Source organism: Musca autumnalis, unplaced genomic scaffold, assembly GCF_047663935.1.
Source record: "Musca autumnalis isolate F117 unplaced genomic scaffold, ASM4766393v1 scaffold_1, whole genome shotgun sequence".
Classification (NCBI taxonomy): Eukaryota; Metazoa; Arthropoda; class Insecta; order Diptera; family Muscidae; genus Musca; species Musca autumnalis.
The window spans coordinates 268,024,383-268,042,371 of record NW_027411644.1 but is presented as its reverse complement, the minus strand read 5'-3'; the positions used below and the strand labels follow the sequence as shown (position 1 = coordinate 268,042,371).

At 35.9% G+C, this 17,989-nt stretch overlaps 1 protein-coding gene across 1 annotated transcript in view; it reads right to left on the bottom strand.

Moving 5' to 3' along the window:
* The window catches only part of Osi5 (Osiris 5), a 29,397-nt gene extending 11,980 nt beyond the window's left edge, over nt 1-17,417 (bottom strand). The window contains exon 1 of the mRNA XM_073964170.1: nt 16,867-17,417. Within this exon, the coding sequence (XP_073820271.1) occupies nt 16,867-17,359 (493 nt within the window). The 5' untranslated portion in view covers nt 17,360-17,417. The remainder of the gene's footprint in view (nt 1-16,866) is intronic.
* Nucleotides 17,418-17,989: the final 572 nt, after the last annotated feature.

Here is a 17,989-nt window from a genome sequence, read left to right as displayed (position 1 = left end):
TTTTTGCATATGTGATATTTTTCGATTGGAATTTAATTAGAAGCCAAAAATATGCAAATTTTACAAAAATAGGTGTTGCATAAAATTCCGCTGTCTACATATCATTGAGCTGATATTAATCGGGGTGCTCTCATTGATATGAGAGAAGACTCCCTTGACCCTACTGGGATGTTTGTGGAACAATTATATACAGTACATTTTAAGAAATATTCTTAAATTTGAAAATTGGCGTTGTTTAGCAATTTCTGCTACATCTTTAAATTTTGAACAATTGGACAGGTAATATGATAGGGTAACACGCAATTTGTAAGAACTGAGAATTTGTCTGTCATGATAGAGAAAATTTGTAGCATGGGAGGAAGATGTGGTTCTCTTCACAAAACTCATTATATCTTAGGTAGTAGGTCCGTTACCAAGCACACATATTATTGCAATTTTCATCAGAGGAAAGATCGGTAGTTAATGTTTCTTATATAGTCGACTTTGCCGGTATATGGCCTCCAGGGATTCAAATATGGACCAAAAATAAAATGTTTTTATTTAGCATACAAAAGTAATGGTCCATTGCACCCGCTAAATAATATCAGATCATCATCAAAAGGACGAAGGACGGGACCGATATAGTCCATGTTCCAACCTGATACATTACTGGATGAAATAATAGAATGTGCAAAGTTTGGACCAATCAGAAAATCCCCTTGAGAGTTATCTTGCGGATTTGCCATTTTAGTTAGTTTTTTGTTTGTTTTTCAGGGTTTCTTGGACCTTTTCGGCCATAATCTCTGGAGGTACAGACTTGCCATTGCAATTGTACCATCGTAAAGAGGTCCGCAAGGAAAATCTGCTGAAAAAATCAAAACGATTCGATAGGACTCTTAAATTTAACTTTTCCAAACATTGTGTGGGAGTTACTAGAAGGAGTGGACCGATATAGTCTCACCCGATCTATATCTGGAAGGAATAATAATATATGAAAGTTTGGACCAAATCGATTTCGGGATTCGAGAGTTATCATTCACACAATTTTTAAGAAAAATTTTGAAATTTTGTGGGAGAGTTGCCCGAAGGAGTGAACCGATATAGCCCATATTCGAAATTAAACTAAGTTTGGGCAAAAAATTCCGAAGTGCAAAATTTGGTTCGAATCGGTAGATCCGTTCGGGAGTTATCGTACGCACCACCAGCTAGACAGTAAGAGAGACAGTTGAACGGACAGGGCTAAACCGACTCCAAACTGTTTGAAACGAATTTCTTCCAATCATACTTTTTCGATGGGCACATCTTTGGTCGTATTTTGTATATTTTGTATTAACCTGAGGGTATAAAATAGGTGGCGACAACTGAACTGAAAATTTCTCTGTCATGATTGAAACAATTTGTAGTATGAGAGGAAATTGTGGTTCTCCACACAAAACCCATTATATTAGGAAGTAGGCCCGTTATCTAGCAGACACATTACGGCAATTTGCATCAGGAGAAATATCAGTATTTATTTTTCCATATGTAGACTACTTTGCCGGTATATGCCATCCAGGAATAAAAATATGGACCAAAAATAAAATTTGTATATTTTTCATACAAAAGTAATGGTTCATTTCAACCGCTAAATACTATCGGATCATCATCCAAAATTGTAGGCATCTTCTTCGACCTAACCCCTACCTCATGCAAACTTTCGTGACTATTGATCTATAATTGCGACCTCTAGTATGCTTTTGATTACATTACAAGCAAAACACTTGATATATTAGGCTGTAACTCTGTTATCTGACCACATAAATCAACATAATTGACATTAATTAAAAGGGCAAGAGTTGTCCTTCCAAATATTATTTATGTGGGCGGAATGTGTGGTCCAGGAATAAAGATATTACCGGTATATTAAAAATTTTCACAATTTTCACACAGAAGTTGTGGTCCATTTGACCCTCTAAACATCATCCGATCACCATCTCAAATTGCAAGCTTCTTCTTTGTCATATAATCTTACATTATTTAAAATTTCGAGGCGATCGGACTATAATTGCGACATACAGAGCCGCTACAAAATCGGATAAAAATTTTGTTTTTGGTCCATTTCACCCGCTTAATATTTCTCGATCATCACCAATAAGAATAGGGATCTATTCTGATCTGAACCCGACCTCCATACAAAATTTCGTGACGATCGGTCCATAATTGCGGCCTGGAGCGTGTTTACAATTTATAATGGACAGACGGACGGACGGACGGACGGACGGACAGACACACATCTCAAAATCGCTTTATCTCGTCGAGATATGAAGATTGGTATACCACATTGGGGGTCTCCGACGAATATTTCGCGGTGTTACATGAATTTTTACCAAAACAAACTTATAATACCCTTTTCCACATTGTGGTATAGGGTATAATTATCATTTCAAAAAAATTTACTGTGGGGGTGCTTTAGTTTTGGTCGATACTGTATATATTTGAAGGCTATTCGATTAAAATCGACAGATTTATAGCAAAATCGGGGAAAGATATATATATGGGGGCTATATCCAAATCTGAACCGATTTTTGTGAAAATCGGAAGAGCTCCTCAGGGGCTTACATATTACATTATTACATATTAAATATGAAGACAATTCGATCAAAATTGACCGAGTTATAACAAAATCGGGGAAAGATTTATATGGGGGCTATATCCAAATCTGAACCGATATGGACCAATGTTGAAATTTTTCATTCCTATGCTCTTATAAGTACTTGTGCAAAAATTCATCAACCTAGGTAAACTCCTTCTATTTTTGTCCACTTTTGTATGGAAGCGGCAACACTGTGGGTCGGTTTTGGTTAATGTTAGTAATTTGTCATGTTTAACTTAAATTCTTTATACCATAGATATACCACACTATAATGTGAAGTTAAAATCAAATATTATAGTAATCGTATCTTGTTTTAGTTATATTATGATTTTTGTACCTAAATTTAAGGTACCTACTTCAATTAACCGCTAGAATCGGTTACGTTTTGTGAATTTTAAAATCATTTTTGATTATTCAATAGAAAACATGTTCCTTTTTTTGCATAATGCTGATATTTAAGGAAGAAGTATGGTAAATTACAGTTTTAGGGTCCGTTGGCGAATGTTCAATATCGATGGCGAAGCTTCCCCATGGTTGGGGAGGCTTCGCCACTTTTTTAACATTTCGTAAATTCTCAAAAATAATATTTTGAAAAGAAAATTATAGCCACTTATATATCAAAACTTATAGCCAAGATATACTTATATTTGTACCAAAAATAATATTTGAAGAAACTTTAACAGTGTCGGTATGAGAACATTTTGAACAAAAACGTGGCGATGTGTGACGGAATTTATTCCAGAAATAAATGTGCAAAATTATATCGAAATCGATTCAGATTTGAATGTAGCGCCTATATATATTTTCGACCGATATCCTGTATTTTATGCACCAAACACCCTATGTATGTTCAATTTCTATGAAATTTTGTGGCTAAAAAACGAATTCTACAAAAAATGTTGAAAATAGGATCAGATTTCGATATAGCTATATAAGACCCAAAATACCTAAAATTGGCCTATCGGAGCTATATCAAAATCCCATCCGATTTTCACAATTTTTTGTAGAATCCATTTTTTAGTTACAACAATAAACTGGTAAAAATGTTCATCTATTAGACCATAAATGTAATTATTAAAATCTCTACTGGTCTTCTTGATAAGCTGAATAAATGTTTCGAATACACCAAATAAAAGCACAGATATTTGCCATTAAAATAAAAGATTCAAAATATTATAGTTGGGATTAGAGTTGTGCCAAAGGAACTATATGGAACTATCTAGTTCACTTCGCAGTTCCAATTGCCCACATTTTTTCTTTGAACAAACTGCGTATACTTAACAGCACACGTTATATATAATAATGTTACTCATACGTTTTGGAACTAGTACAATGAACTCGGAACTAGATTACCCAACTCTAGTTGGGATAGTCACCATCACCAAAATCGACATGCTTCTTTCTCTCTAGGTCGCCCATCAACCACCAAAATTTTCTAAAGATACGATCAAAATTGCGACATGTAGAGTGATTACTAGGTTTAGTTGGACAGACAGACAGCTGAGCGTCTTGGTTATATCTCTAGTATTTGACCACTTTTGTTACCGCCATTGGAATCAATTAAATGCTCATAATGTCTTCTTCAAGATTTGTTATTTTTGATGAAATGCGCTCAATCAAAGCTGGGATATTCGTGATTACGATTCAAATCCAAAAAATTTAAATATGAGATGTACTACCGGCTACTGCAATATCTTCGTTTTTTTACCGCCTACGCCAACATACTTTTCATAATTTTATAGGTGGTCTTTTCTACTTCCATTGAAAGGTTTTGGTTTGGAATACCGCTACTTGAAGCGGAAGTATTCACATAGGAATATAACGTTGAAGTTTTCTCCGACCCCTGAGTATTATCCATCTTGACCAAATCAATAGGCTTCTCCATCTCTGGGACCACCGTCAACACATAAAATTTCGTGACGAACCGATCAAATTGCGACCTGTAGGCCGATTACACAAAAAATGGAAAATGGGGCATATTTATAATTACTGAGATATCTCCGTTGTTTGACCATCTACACCAATTTTCTTTGCATCATTGTAAAGACGAGACGTTCTACGTTCAAGCATTGTTTTTGGAAAGTACCCAACTTGAGCTGTGATATTCGTCATTATAATTCAAACCCAAAAATTGGGTTGGATTGGCGACTATTGCGTTATCTCCGTTTTACCACATACGCCAACCTTCTATACATCATTGAAAAGGTGTCGTTTCCTCCTTCCATCATCTGGTGATATTTTAAAGGGGCAAAATAATCAGGCTTAGCAGACAAACAAAGAAAATAATTGTACGAAAACTAAAGTTTGGGTATTTTTTGGTCGGTTTTAAATTTTTGTTGACATTGCTGTTCAATTTTCGTGTTTAGTACGACCTCTTCACACGACTTTTAAAGGTGAATTTTTGTACCCAAAAGTTTAACACGATCGTGACACATAGTGCAGATCGTGCTAAATCGTGTCGAACAAAAAAAAAACACGATCACGCACGGCCAAAAATTATTCCAGCAAGACCAAAAATTATTCCGGCACGACACGCACAAACACGGCGTTTTTCTTGAAAGCACGAACACGCTCCACTCAGTCCACGACACGCGCCCACCTCTAATCAATACACAAAATTCCGTGACGATCAGATCAAAAATGCGGTCTGTAGAGCGATTACCAAAAAATGGAATCATGGGAAGTATTAGCGATTACTGCGATCTCTCCGTTGTTGGATCACCTACGCCAACCTACTTTACATCATTGCGAGATGTGAGATTTTCTACATTCATTATCAGCCTTTACTTTGGGATGGCCCCAACCAAAGCTGCGGCATTCGTCGTTACAATTCAAACCCAAAAAAGAAAAATTGGGATGGATTAGCGACTACATATTGCGATATTTATCCACGCCAAACTAATTAGAGTTGGGTAATCTAGTTCCTAGTTCCTTGTACTAGTTCCAAAGCGTATGAGTAACATCATGAAATGTAACGTGTGATAGTAAGTATACGCAGTTTGTCCAAAGAAAAAATGTTGGCCATTGGAACTGCGAAGTGAACGAGATAGTTCCATATAGTTCCTTTTGGCACAACTCTAAAACTAATCTGCATCATTGTAAAGGTGAAGTTTTCTAACTCGCTTTTGGGATTTTGTCAATAAAAGCGGAGATATTCGTAAAATAATAAAACCTTTACTTTTCCTCCACGCAAGTTTTTGCCCATTCCGATCCCTGAATAAATTCCGATCATCACCAAAATCAATAGATTCTTCCCCTCTGGGGCCCCCATCGTGACGATCCGATCAAAATTGCGACTTGCAGCGTGATCATAGACGGACGGATACACCTAGCAAGATCGGCTCAGCTCGTCGAGACATTCATTTTGGTATATGCATATAATTATAAGTCTACAACCATTATTTCGATGTGTTATCAACTTTTGGGCCAAAACAACTTATAGTACCCTCCCCACATAGTAGTGTAGAGTAGGATTATAATTTTCTGCACTTTTGCAAAGATCAAAAATACCACCACATAGCCGAATAGAGCATGGAAAAATATTAAGATATGCATTATCACCTTTAAAAAACTTTCCGCACCGATTGCATACAAGTGTTTTTCAGTGCAGTTTTTTCCTATATGTTTTCCATTACAATAGCAAATCGTTATTAAATAAGCTATTTATTATTGAAATTGCATATAATCCCCAATATAGGAAAATTCTACACACGTCCAATACATAAATTTCTTTAAATCGTGATATTGACTGTGGCACGAATAAATGACCTTTTGCCATTTAATAACTAAAATAATTTTTGAATTAATTCTCTTTCGAGTTGAGCTATTTTGACCTAAGAGGTACATTGAAAAATTAGGAATCCACCGAAGCCCCACACATTCAACCACGGGTGGTTAGACCGATCATCAGGCATATTGAATGTTGTTTTTAGTGGGTGGACGAAGGCTAAGCTTGGAAACTAGCATTTATATTACAAATCATTCGAAATTTGTATATTCGAATTATTTTATTTTTATGTTAGTCATTTAATTCAATGTACCTCTTAGGTCAAAATAGCTCAACTCGAAAGAGAATAAATTCAAATATCACTCTAAAATGACCTTCGCCTTAATAAGGCAAAACAAAAAAAAAATAATTTTTATTTCATTTTAATATTGAAAAAAGTCAAGCACAAACCATGATATATGGAATAAAGTTATATATGATATAAATGATATATATATGTAATGACATGACGATAAGATTGGCGAGAAACAAAAGGTTATGTAACTTTGGTTATGTCGTGTGGCTTTAAAGCTTTTTTTGAGTTATATATGGGCTTAAAGTGAACCCAAATTTTTTCCAAAAAACTCATATATAAAAAATTTAAAAGCTTTTTTTGTGTGAGCTTTTTTTAAAAAATCACCTTATAACTAAGTTTTTATCTAATCTTAAGTAAAAGCTCATCGAAATATCATGCAGGGATATGTGGTTGTAAAACAGTCATAACCCTAATGTATATATATAAATGTTTGCTCAAAAACTAAAATCAAAATTCTCTTTATAAAAATGTTCAAAAGAGATTTAGAAATCTTAGTCGGCGTGGAAACTTTTTTCACCGAATCGAACTAAAACACGCGTTTCACGCGAATTAAAAACACGTTATCAGGACAAAATGACGTGTCTTTTAGAACAGCTATATCTCAAGAATGGTTCGTTCTAGGAAAAAATCATAAGACAAAACTTGTGGGGAATTTTTCAACATTTACTCTAGTCAATTTTTCGATTGGTCCTACCAGTTACTTGAAAAATTCCGAAAACCTAAAAAACCTTAAATTTTGACCTTTGACCCCGAATAACTTTTTTTTGCACACATGGGATCGATTGAGACTTTTAGGGCATTGCTTCTAATGTCAAACACTAGCACTGCTCCAAAATGTATCTTTGTGGGAATGCAATTTCAATGTCTATTTTGACTGGGCTAGCTATGGCTATTCTAGAAAACGAAGCAAAAGAGAAACCCCCCTTTGTAATTTCAAATTGCTTATCGACATAGAAAAACGGACTGATAAACTCTAATCCATGCTATTATAAAAACCATATTATTTAGTAACTCAAAATATAATACCACATATTAATTAATATATTTTCTATTTCAATTATTTATTTTTTGTTGTTCACAACCTAAAAACTACATATTTGACAAATCATGACACGTTTTATTGGAAATTACGGAATTATTATATTCATATATCGTACATACAAACGTATTTATAATAAGATCAATTAATTTGAGCTTATTGTCGTTTTCTTCTTTTTCATTGCATTTTGATTTGATTCACATGCCATGATTAATTGATTTACTACTCTGCCTCAGTGCACGGAAGTTGTAAACATGTTTGTATGCCATTGTGCGTGACTGTCATTAAAATTAAGCCAATTATTCCCACAACCACAACAATTTGTGCCAATATATCAGTAGTACAATAATTTACTTTCCGTGCGGCCATCTGCAAACACACAAAGTCGTCCAACGACCCGTTGTCCAGGTAACTAAATAACGTACATACATATGTATGAGCATACTTTGTGCATTGTACATGTTTTGTCGAGTAATTAAAGTAAGTCAATGGATTAAATATTAATGCAAACATAGACAAACTTATGTGTGCATTAATGTACGAGTGTTATTTTGAAAGTTAAGGAAATGTTACTCGGAGTGGTGGACCTAAGTTTAATACGAATAGAAATTCGTTAAGTTCAGGCGGACCAAAATTCTAAACTAAACCTAGTTTTCGCAGAAAATTTAGCTAAAAATATCAAAAACCCAAAATCAAAAATCCAATCCAATCTTAATAACTGGGAACTAAATTATAACTAATTCGGCCGGAAACTGCAGCTAAAATTTACCTAAAATCGGGGTTATATGGGGTTATACCAAAACGTAAACCTATATCCCCAATTTTGCTGCGATTTTTTTACCAAGGGAACCCTATTACAAATTATAGAAAATTTGGGCCGAAAATATCGATAAAGTCTTCTAAATACCCGAAATCGGGCGGTAACGTTGGGGACTATACCAAAACGTTTACCTATGTCCACAATTTATGGCGGAGAAGTTTATTGATCACTGGGAACCATAAATGTAAATTAACTCAACATTTCCCAGCAAAAAAAATCCTACCAAACTAATGGGTTTTGTAAGGGATTTTTGACAGCCGAAACTACTTACAAAACCCCCTACTAAACTATTTTAACAAGGGCATGTCGCACTGAATTACTAGTTATTCTATGACCACTAAAATAACTAGTTATTCTATGGTAACTGGAAGTTAAACAAGTATCAGTCGGCTTTACCGACAGAGATATATCTATATATATACCCTCAGCCTATGTGAATTGGAACTTTCACCTACGGACAGATCGAATGTATTTAGAGTCTTTTCAGAATTTTGTGGCACTTTTTGGACATTTGAACTTGCCGACAAAAATGTGGATGACGATTAAAGTTCAAAAGTTTTGCGGAGGAGGGAATGGACGACATAGTGCATTACGGAAGTGGGTCTTATTTTGAGAGTCATATATTTTCGATAGATATCGCGCCCACTAGTCATTTCAGTGGGTTATCTTACACCTGTTGGACCAGTATGCCAGGAAGTAAAGGATCTCCGAACAGACCCTAAACTGCGTTTGGACACAAATGTTGAACTTTTGTGGGGGAGGTATCCTAAGGAGAGGACCGATATGGGCCTTTTTAGAAGTTAAACCAAGTTTGGACAAAATATGACGAAGGCCAAATGTTGGACCAAATCGGTTTCTCAGTTCAAGATTTATTGTGCTCTTCAGCTACTACATATGGTGCCATAGGGGTTTTTTTACAGCTTTTGGGCTGTTTTCCCAAGAAGTATGGACTTGCCACTGAAAAAGCTTTTACCGTCGTAATTGAGACAGCGATTGCAAGTTGCTTCAACAGAAATCAAAGTTAGTCAAGAGCAGGTCTTAAAGTGAATTTATCCGAAATTTTGTGTGGGAGGTAGGATGCGTAAAGTATGGACCAAATCGGTCCTGCCCTTCAAGAGTTATCGTGCGCACAATTTTCCGAACATTTTTAAACATTTGTAAGGGAGGTACCTGAAGATGTGAACCGATATGGCTTATCTCCGAACTTAAACTAAGTTTAGACAAAATATTATGAAGACCAAATTTTGGATCGAATCTGCAGATCCGTTCGAGAGTTATCTAGCGCTCCAACCACTATACAGGGTGTCATAAGTTTTTTTACCTTTCAGGTTATTTTCTCAGGAAGTATGGTTTTGCCCCTGATGAGACTTGTACCGCCGTATGGGGGCCGTGAATACAAGTTGCTACAACAAAAATCAAAACGATTCGAGTACAGGTTCTAAAGTGAACTTTTCCGAAATTTTGTGTGGGAGGTACCCGAAGGCGTGGACCGATTGAGTCCATATTGAAACCTCATCTAAGTTTGGTAGAAGTTTCACGATGTGCAAAGTATGGACCAAATCGGTTACTCCCTTCAAGAGTTATTGTGCATACAAATTTTCCGAACATTTTCGAACTTTTGTGGGGGAGGTACCGGAAGGAGTGGACCGATGTGGCCTTATTTTAAGTGGCTTAAATTAAGTTTGGACAAAATATTACGATAGCCAAAATTTGGTTCGAATCGGTTGATCCGTTCGAGAGTTATCGTGTGCACCAACCAGGCAGACTGACAGCCAGACGGACGGACATGGCTAAATCGACTCCAAATTGTCTGCAACGAATTTCGTCCAAACATACTCGGGGTCTAAACCCGTTATTTCGATTAGGCACATTATTGGTCGTATCAATGTGTATATATCCTTTCTAGCCTAAAGGCTGAGGGTATAATAATTATAGCACTCTCGAAATCAAGGTATTTTCGGAAAAGTTGCACGAAGTTTAAAGTCTAAATATTGCAAATAAAAAGGTGATTACAACAAAGGTTCTCCCCTTGATTCTCTGTTGGACATAAGTGGAGAGATCCGTCATGGAAATAAAATCCCAAAAATTGGAAATTTGGGTACTTGAGTGCCTTTTTCAAAATCTCGCTTTTGTTGTAATGCGCCCAACCAAAGATACGATATTCATATTTACATTTTAAATAAAAAAAAAAAAAATAAAAATGGGACCCATTAGCGACTATTGCGATATCTCCGTTGTTTGATCACCTACACCAACCTACTTTTCATCATTGTAAAGGCGAGATTTCCTACTTTCATCGTCAGGCTTTGCTTTTGGAAGACCCTCATCCAGGGTTGTGGTATTCGTCATTACAATTAAAATTCCAAGTATGAAAAATTGGGTTGGATCCTTTGTTTGACCACATACACCAACCCATTTGCATCATTGTAAAGGTGATCTTTTCCTCTTCCATTGACAGGCTTTGCCTTTAGAATACCCCTATTAGAAGCGGAGATATTCGCATAAGAATAAAACCTTAGATTTTTCCCCAAATAAGTTTTTTGACATTCCCACCCCTGACCATCACCAAAACGATCTGACCAAAATTGCGACCTGTAGCACGATTGCAAGGTTCAGATGGACAGACGGACGGATACACGAAGCCAGATCGACTGAGCTCGTCAGTTTGTTATATATACATATAAATATAGGTCTCCGACCATTATTTCGATACGTAACAAACTTTTGGGCCAAAACCAAGTTATAATACCCTTCCTCCACAAAGTGGTGTAGAGAGGGCTATAGTCGGACGAGGCCGACCAGGTGATATCCTACACCATTTGCTCTGGACACTCTTTTCCATGGAATTTATTTTATATGATTGCGACACGCTATAAATAATTGATATTTTTCATTAATTATTGTTGATATAACTTGCATCGAAGGAGAGGTCAAGAGTTGGTTTAAAAGTTTTGTATTCGTAATTGGTCGGAATATGCCCCAGAGTTTAAAATGTCGCCCAAAAATGGATATTTTCCCAAAATGATAATTTTTTCTGATAATTTTTCAAAATTGTTGTAATTTTCCTTGACCAAACCTCTTACTTCGAGCACAAATTTGTCAGTACTAAGCAAAAAATTGCGACCTCTAGCGTAATTATATAATATACACTACACAATTAAGACTATGGCATCCCCCTATATACTAGGTCGCAGCTATGTTATTTGACTACGTACATTACTATAAATATAATTCTCGTGGGTGGAATGTGTCTTCTTATATATTAAAAATTTTCACTCGCTCCATTTTTCCCGCCAAATACTATATGATCATCATATTAAATTGAAAGCTTATTCTCTGTTATAACACTAACCTTATTTAAAACAAGTAAAAAAGTATGGACAGAGATATACCCTCAGTATGTGTGGATTGATATACTTTTTTTCCAAAAAAAAACATACGTATTTAGAGGGGTTTCCAAGACAATGTGGATAGGATAAAAGCGCAAAAATTTGCGGGGATATCGATAGATAAGGCTTTTTTAAACTGTGTTTCGACAATATTTAGAGTACCATTTTAGCGAATATTTTCGAACTTTTGTGGGGGAGATATCGGGAATAACAAAATAAACATTATGGAAGCCTTGAAATATAAAAGCTTTACCAAAATAGATGAAAGCTTTTAGATAAAGAGGAATGGTTCTTTAAATTTTACAAGAACCAAATTTTGGACGTGTACGTTCGTGTTCATGCAAGCATTTTTACAAAAACAGGCTGTTAACTGAAAAAAGGGCATGGGTATGGGAAGGTCATCAATTTTATCATCGTATTATAACATATATATCATTTAATAGTATATATGTAACTTTATTTCATATACTTTCATATATCATAACAAATAAAAGAGGTTTGTGCCGGACCTTTTTTTATACCCTCCACCACAATATAGGGGGTATAATTAAATTTGTCATTCCGTTCGTAACACATCGAAATATTCATCAGATACCCTATAAAGTTTATATATTCTTGATCAGGGTAAAATTCTAAGTCGATATAATCATGTCCGTCCGTCCGTCCCTCCGTCTGTTGAATTCAAGATACAGTTCGATATTTTTAAGATAGAGCTATGTAATTTCATATAGAAGTTTCTATTACTCCTAGGATGTTTGGTATTGCAAATGGGCTATATCGGTCCACGTTTTGACGAAAATGTTCACAAATTATTTCCTTTTTTGGCTAATTGATTTTTCAAGTCGCACCACCATGTAGTACGTCAAACCATACTGAGTACGTTTATGCAAAAAAGTGTCGAACTTTTTAATGGAAATGGCGCCTGGTTACTCGTATTGTTGCCTAGGCCAGAAACTTATGTAGCAGCCGAAAAATAGTGGTCGCCGTACTGATAGTACTAGTGCTAATGTATGGATCTGAAGCCTTGATCCTTGCGCTAGCAGAAAACGCAGTGATAGGTGTGTTTAAGAGAAAATTCTTTAATATGATAATGGGCTATATCGGTCCACGTTTTGATATAGCCCCAATAGAATGCTACCACCCATTGAGTTTTGCAGTAGAAGCTCTAAAAGTTTGGAAATTTCTTTGACCTTCAGTACTATGCTAAGTAAATATTTGTTTATAACTTCTGTTCGGATTGTCCGATTATTACCAAAATTTGACAGAATTTAAGTTAAAGGACGTTAAATATAAAAATGTAAAGAACTTGAAAACATGCTAAGTCGACTTACCATACTATTGTTTGGAGGCGTCGATATAGCCCCCATAGAAATGTACCACCGGATTTCAGGTATTTTGAAGTTTATGACATCAATATTCCACCGAAACTGTTGAAATTTGGTAGTTAGTCTTCATTTGGGATACAAAACTTTCCATATGCAAATTGTCGTTATAGGTGCACGCCTTCATATTGCCCCATAGAGCAATACCTCCGATATTCGGTATTTTGCAGGTTGTGCCCCCAATATTACTCCGAAATGGCTGGAATTTGGTATTTAGTCTTCATTGCGGGTATACAACTTTCCCCCAGAAATTTTTCGGTACCGGTTCACGTCTTGATATAGACACCATAGAACGGTACTTTCCGATTTTCGTAATTCTGAGTGTTGTGACCTCAATATCCCAACGAAATAACTGCCATTTTTACTTAGTCTTCCATGGGGTTATAAAATATTCCATGAGAGAGTTATCAGTATAGGTCGGTATTGATCGAAATTTTATATAACAGTATAACAGTACCTCCAGAATTTCAGTATTTTGAAATTGTTGAAATTTGGTATTTAGTCTTCTTCGCAAACGAAATGAAACTAATTGTTCCATTTTACTTCAATACAACTCATGGTGGAGGGTATAACAAGTTCGGCCCGGCCGAACTTAACACCGTTCTTACTTGTTAACGCACTCTATTTGTCCTCTATTTTCATCGCACGTACGCTAAGTCCCCTATTTTTTGATTTGTTTTACAAATACATAGGTAATCCAATGAAATCGCAGAACCCTAGGCAGAAATTAAAATAAATATATTGTCTTAATTTAAATGAAATCAGTGATTTAAATTTTTAGGAGGTACCTTTTTAATAAAAGAAACACTAACATTTGTTGAGTTTTTGTTTGAGTATTAAAAAATGTCCGTTCTATGTTTTTTGTTGACTGTAACTTTTCATTTCATGTGTGCCTTGGTGAGATTCCTAGGCCAGGCAACATCAAATTTTCAACGGTGGCAAAATATACCTCAGTGTATTGTTGGCGACATTTCCTAAGTATTGCAGTCATGTAAAATTTCTCAAAAAGTGGTATCTTAAGACACGCCGTTCGGACTCCGTGATAAACTGTAGGCTCCATATCATTGAGATAATGTGTATCGGGGTGCACTCATTGATATGACATAAGTCTACTTTGTCCTTTTTGGTATGTTTGTAGAACAATTATTATTATAATAGTACATTTGGAACGTTTTATACCCCCAACGAATATAAAATGCTAAATTTCAGCCATTTCCGTTGGGTATTGAGGCTACAACTTCAAAACACCGAAAATCTGGAGGAACCGTTCTATGGAGTCTATATGAAGACGTGGACTACACCTACAAATTTCTGGTGGAAAGTTTTTTTGCCACCAACGAAGACTTATGGTCTGTTTCTCTAAGACGATTCGAATTCAAATTCGTTCGAATTACTACCAAACTCCTGTTGTTGTAGGAATATTTGTTTGATAGAAAATAAGAACAGTTGAAATATTTTTGAAAAAACAGAAGTTTGGTACTAGTTCGAACGAATTTGTATTCGAATCGTCTTAGTGAAACAGGCAATTAATACCAAATTTCAGCCATTTAGGTTGGATATTGAGGTCACAACCTTCAAAATACCAAAAATCGGGGTGTACTATGGGGACGGTATGAAGACGTGAACCTATACTGATATACCAAATTTCATCCATATCGGTTTGTTAATGACGCTGAAAGCTTCATCAGGAGGAACAGTTTTATGGGAGCTATAACACCACCATACGTCACCGAAGATGGGAAATAAGGTCAAATATTTAAAATACTAAACCTGTGGACTGTGCGACAAGAAGCAGGCCGTAGTAATGAACTGAAAACTTTCTCGTTGTCTCTCCTATTATGTTCGTACGAAATGTTTATAGCCTCAACATGTGCTTCATCAAAATAATGGTTTTAAGCCCCAAGTATGTTTGGACGAAATCCGTTTCAATTTGGAGTTGATTTAGCAATGTCCGCCCGTCTATCTGTCTGGAGCTGGCTGGAGCGCACGATAACTCTCGAACGGATCAAGTGATTCGGTCCAAAATTTGTTTCTAGTAATATTTTGTACAAACTTAGTTTTAATTCGAAGATGGGTTATATCGACCCACTCCTTCCGGTACCTCCCCAATAAAGTTCGAAATTTTTCTATATTTGTTTGGTCCATACTTTGCACATAGTGAAATTTCTACCAGACTTAAATGAGGTTCCAATATGGACTCCATACGTCTACTCCTTCGGATACCTCCCACACAAAATTTCGGAAAAGTTCAGTTTAGCATATGGTCTCGAATCGCTTTGATTTTTGTTGTTACAACTTGTATTCACTGCCCCCATACGACGGTGCAAGTTTCGTCAGGGGCAAGTCCATACTTCCTGAGAAAATAGCCTGAAAGGTGAAAACCCCCCTATGGCACCACATGTAGTAGCTGGAGAGCACGATAACTCTCGAGCTGATCTGCAGATTCTGTCCAAAAATTGGCCTACGTAATATTTTCTCTAAACTTAGTTTAAGTTCGAAAATAAGCCATATCAGTCCAATCCTCCACAAAAGTTGAAAAATATTGTTTAAAATTGTGTTCACTATAACTCTTGAAGGGAGTGACCGATTTGGTCCATACTTTACACACCCCAATATATCTACCAGGTATAGATCAGGTTCGAATATGGACTATATTTGCGCACTCTTTCGGGTACTTCCCATTTTGATTTCTGTTAAAGCAACTTGCATTCGCTGCGTCAATTACGACGGTAAAAGATTTTTCACGGGCAATCCATACTTCTTGTGAAAAAACCGCGAAAGGTGTAAATCCTCCTATGACACCATATGTGATGGCTGGATAGCACGATAACTCTCGAACTGATCAACCGATTTGGTCCAAAATTTGGCCTTCGTCGTATCTTGTCCAAACTTAGTTTCAGTTCGAAGATCGGCAATACGGGTCTACAACTTCCCATACTTCCCCCCAATATTTAAAAAATGTAACTAAAATGGTATGCCCGATGTGTCTTGAACGGGCAACCAATTTGGTCCAAACTTTGGATCTGTTTTTCTCCAAATTTAGTTTAACTTCTAAAATGGCCCATATCGATTCTCTCCTTAAAGTACGTCCCCCACAAAAGTTCAGCACTAGTGTCTAAGTTCAGTTTAGGGTTTGTTCGATGCTGTTCGTTGTGGTCCTGTTTACAGCCAAATGATGTTTTCCATGGTCAAGTCATGCTTCGTGGCATACTGGTCCAAAAGTTATACAATGACATGTGGGCACGATATAACTCTCAAAATAAAATCCACTAGTGTATATCTCTGTCGGTAAAGCCGACTAATACTTTTTTACTTGTTTTTTATATTTAATTTTTAATACATATTTTTAATATTATGCTGTATTCCAAATATATGTAAATTGTTATTTTAATTCACTTCCACATTTTGTGCACAAACCTCGTATCGCACGCTACGCAATTAAATATAATTACCAACATAACATTTTGGCATGACAACAATTTATGTATGTACGCTTGTACGTACGTACGTACATACATGTCGCGTGTCAAAAATTCAACTTACCTTCTTCACTCATTGAATTAATTTGCATTCCACTCTGATCCAAATCACGTGCCATGTAATGACGTTCACTGACATCCGCCAATAAATCCGAAAATTTTATATTCAACTCATGTGTTTTCAAATAACGGGAAAAACGTCCCAGGAAGGTGTCATCGCTGTCACCATTATCAACCGTATTATCAGCGAAATTTGCATTCACCTGATTGCTATCGCTACCGTCGGAGGTGTAATTAGTCAAATGTTGATTTTTTGAATGTACCAATTCTAATCCACGTACTATGACAACGGGTTTATTTGTTTTACTTAAATTATTCAGGGCGTTTTGTAAAGCTTTTGAACCGCGACACCACACCATAGATTCCAATGAGTTATTTGTACAATCGTCGATGTTGCTGTGGTTGTTGTTTTCAATATCCTCCTCAGGCAGGGAAGCCTGACACAACAGGATCATGAATTGAATTTTTAAATATAAAAATATAAAATTTTTCAACATTTTCTTCAACCGGATAACCAGCAATCAGAATTGGTACAGGTTGATTGATCCCGTTTGATGCACGTTCCCTTACTAATTATCAACTAATTCAATTATTTGAAAATATTTCTAATTTATACAAAATGTCAGTTTCTTTTGAATGGTGGATAGAAGAATTACTGGTGAAAAAAGTCAAGAGCATGTACCATGACCGGTAGCGCCCATCCCTTTTGACCACAGCAATTTTCTTTTTATTTGTTTTGGTTTGTGAACGAGAAAATTATCATTACAATTTCCATTCGAGTGAAACAATTTTCCGAATAGCTAAATAGCGTTTTGTTTTAAATGTTTAATGTCCAACTTATACGCTATAGTTGGTAAACAAAATGTCATTTATATTTCATTTGAAAAAAGTGTAAATCTTAGCCACTACTATACTGAACCACCCTGTTATAAGGGGTATTATGTCTTTGTGAATTTGTTACATGCCAAAGGAAACCAGATAGACCAATAGTTACTTTGGGGGATATATGTACATAAGGTCTCATTTTAAGTGGATTTATGCAGGTCCGCCTGCCTGTACATTTATTTTTTTAATCAACGTACAAGTCGCATAAAAATTAGAGAAGATCATAATTTTTTTTGCCCAAA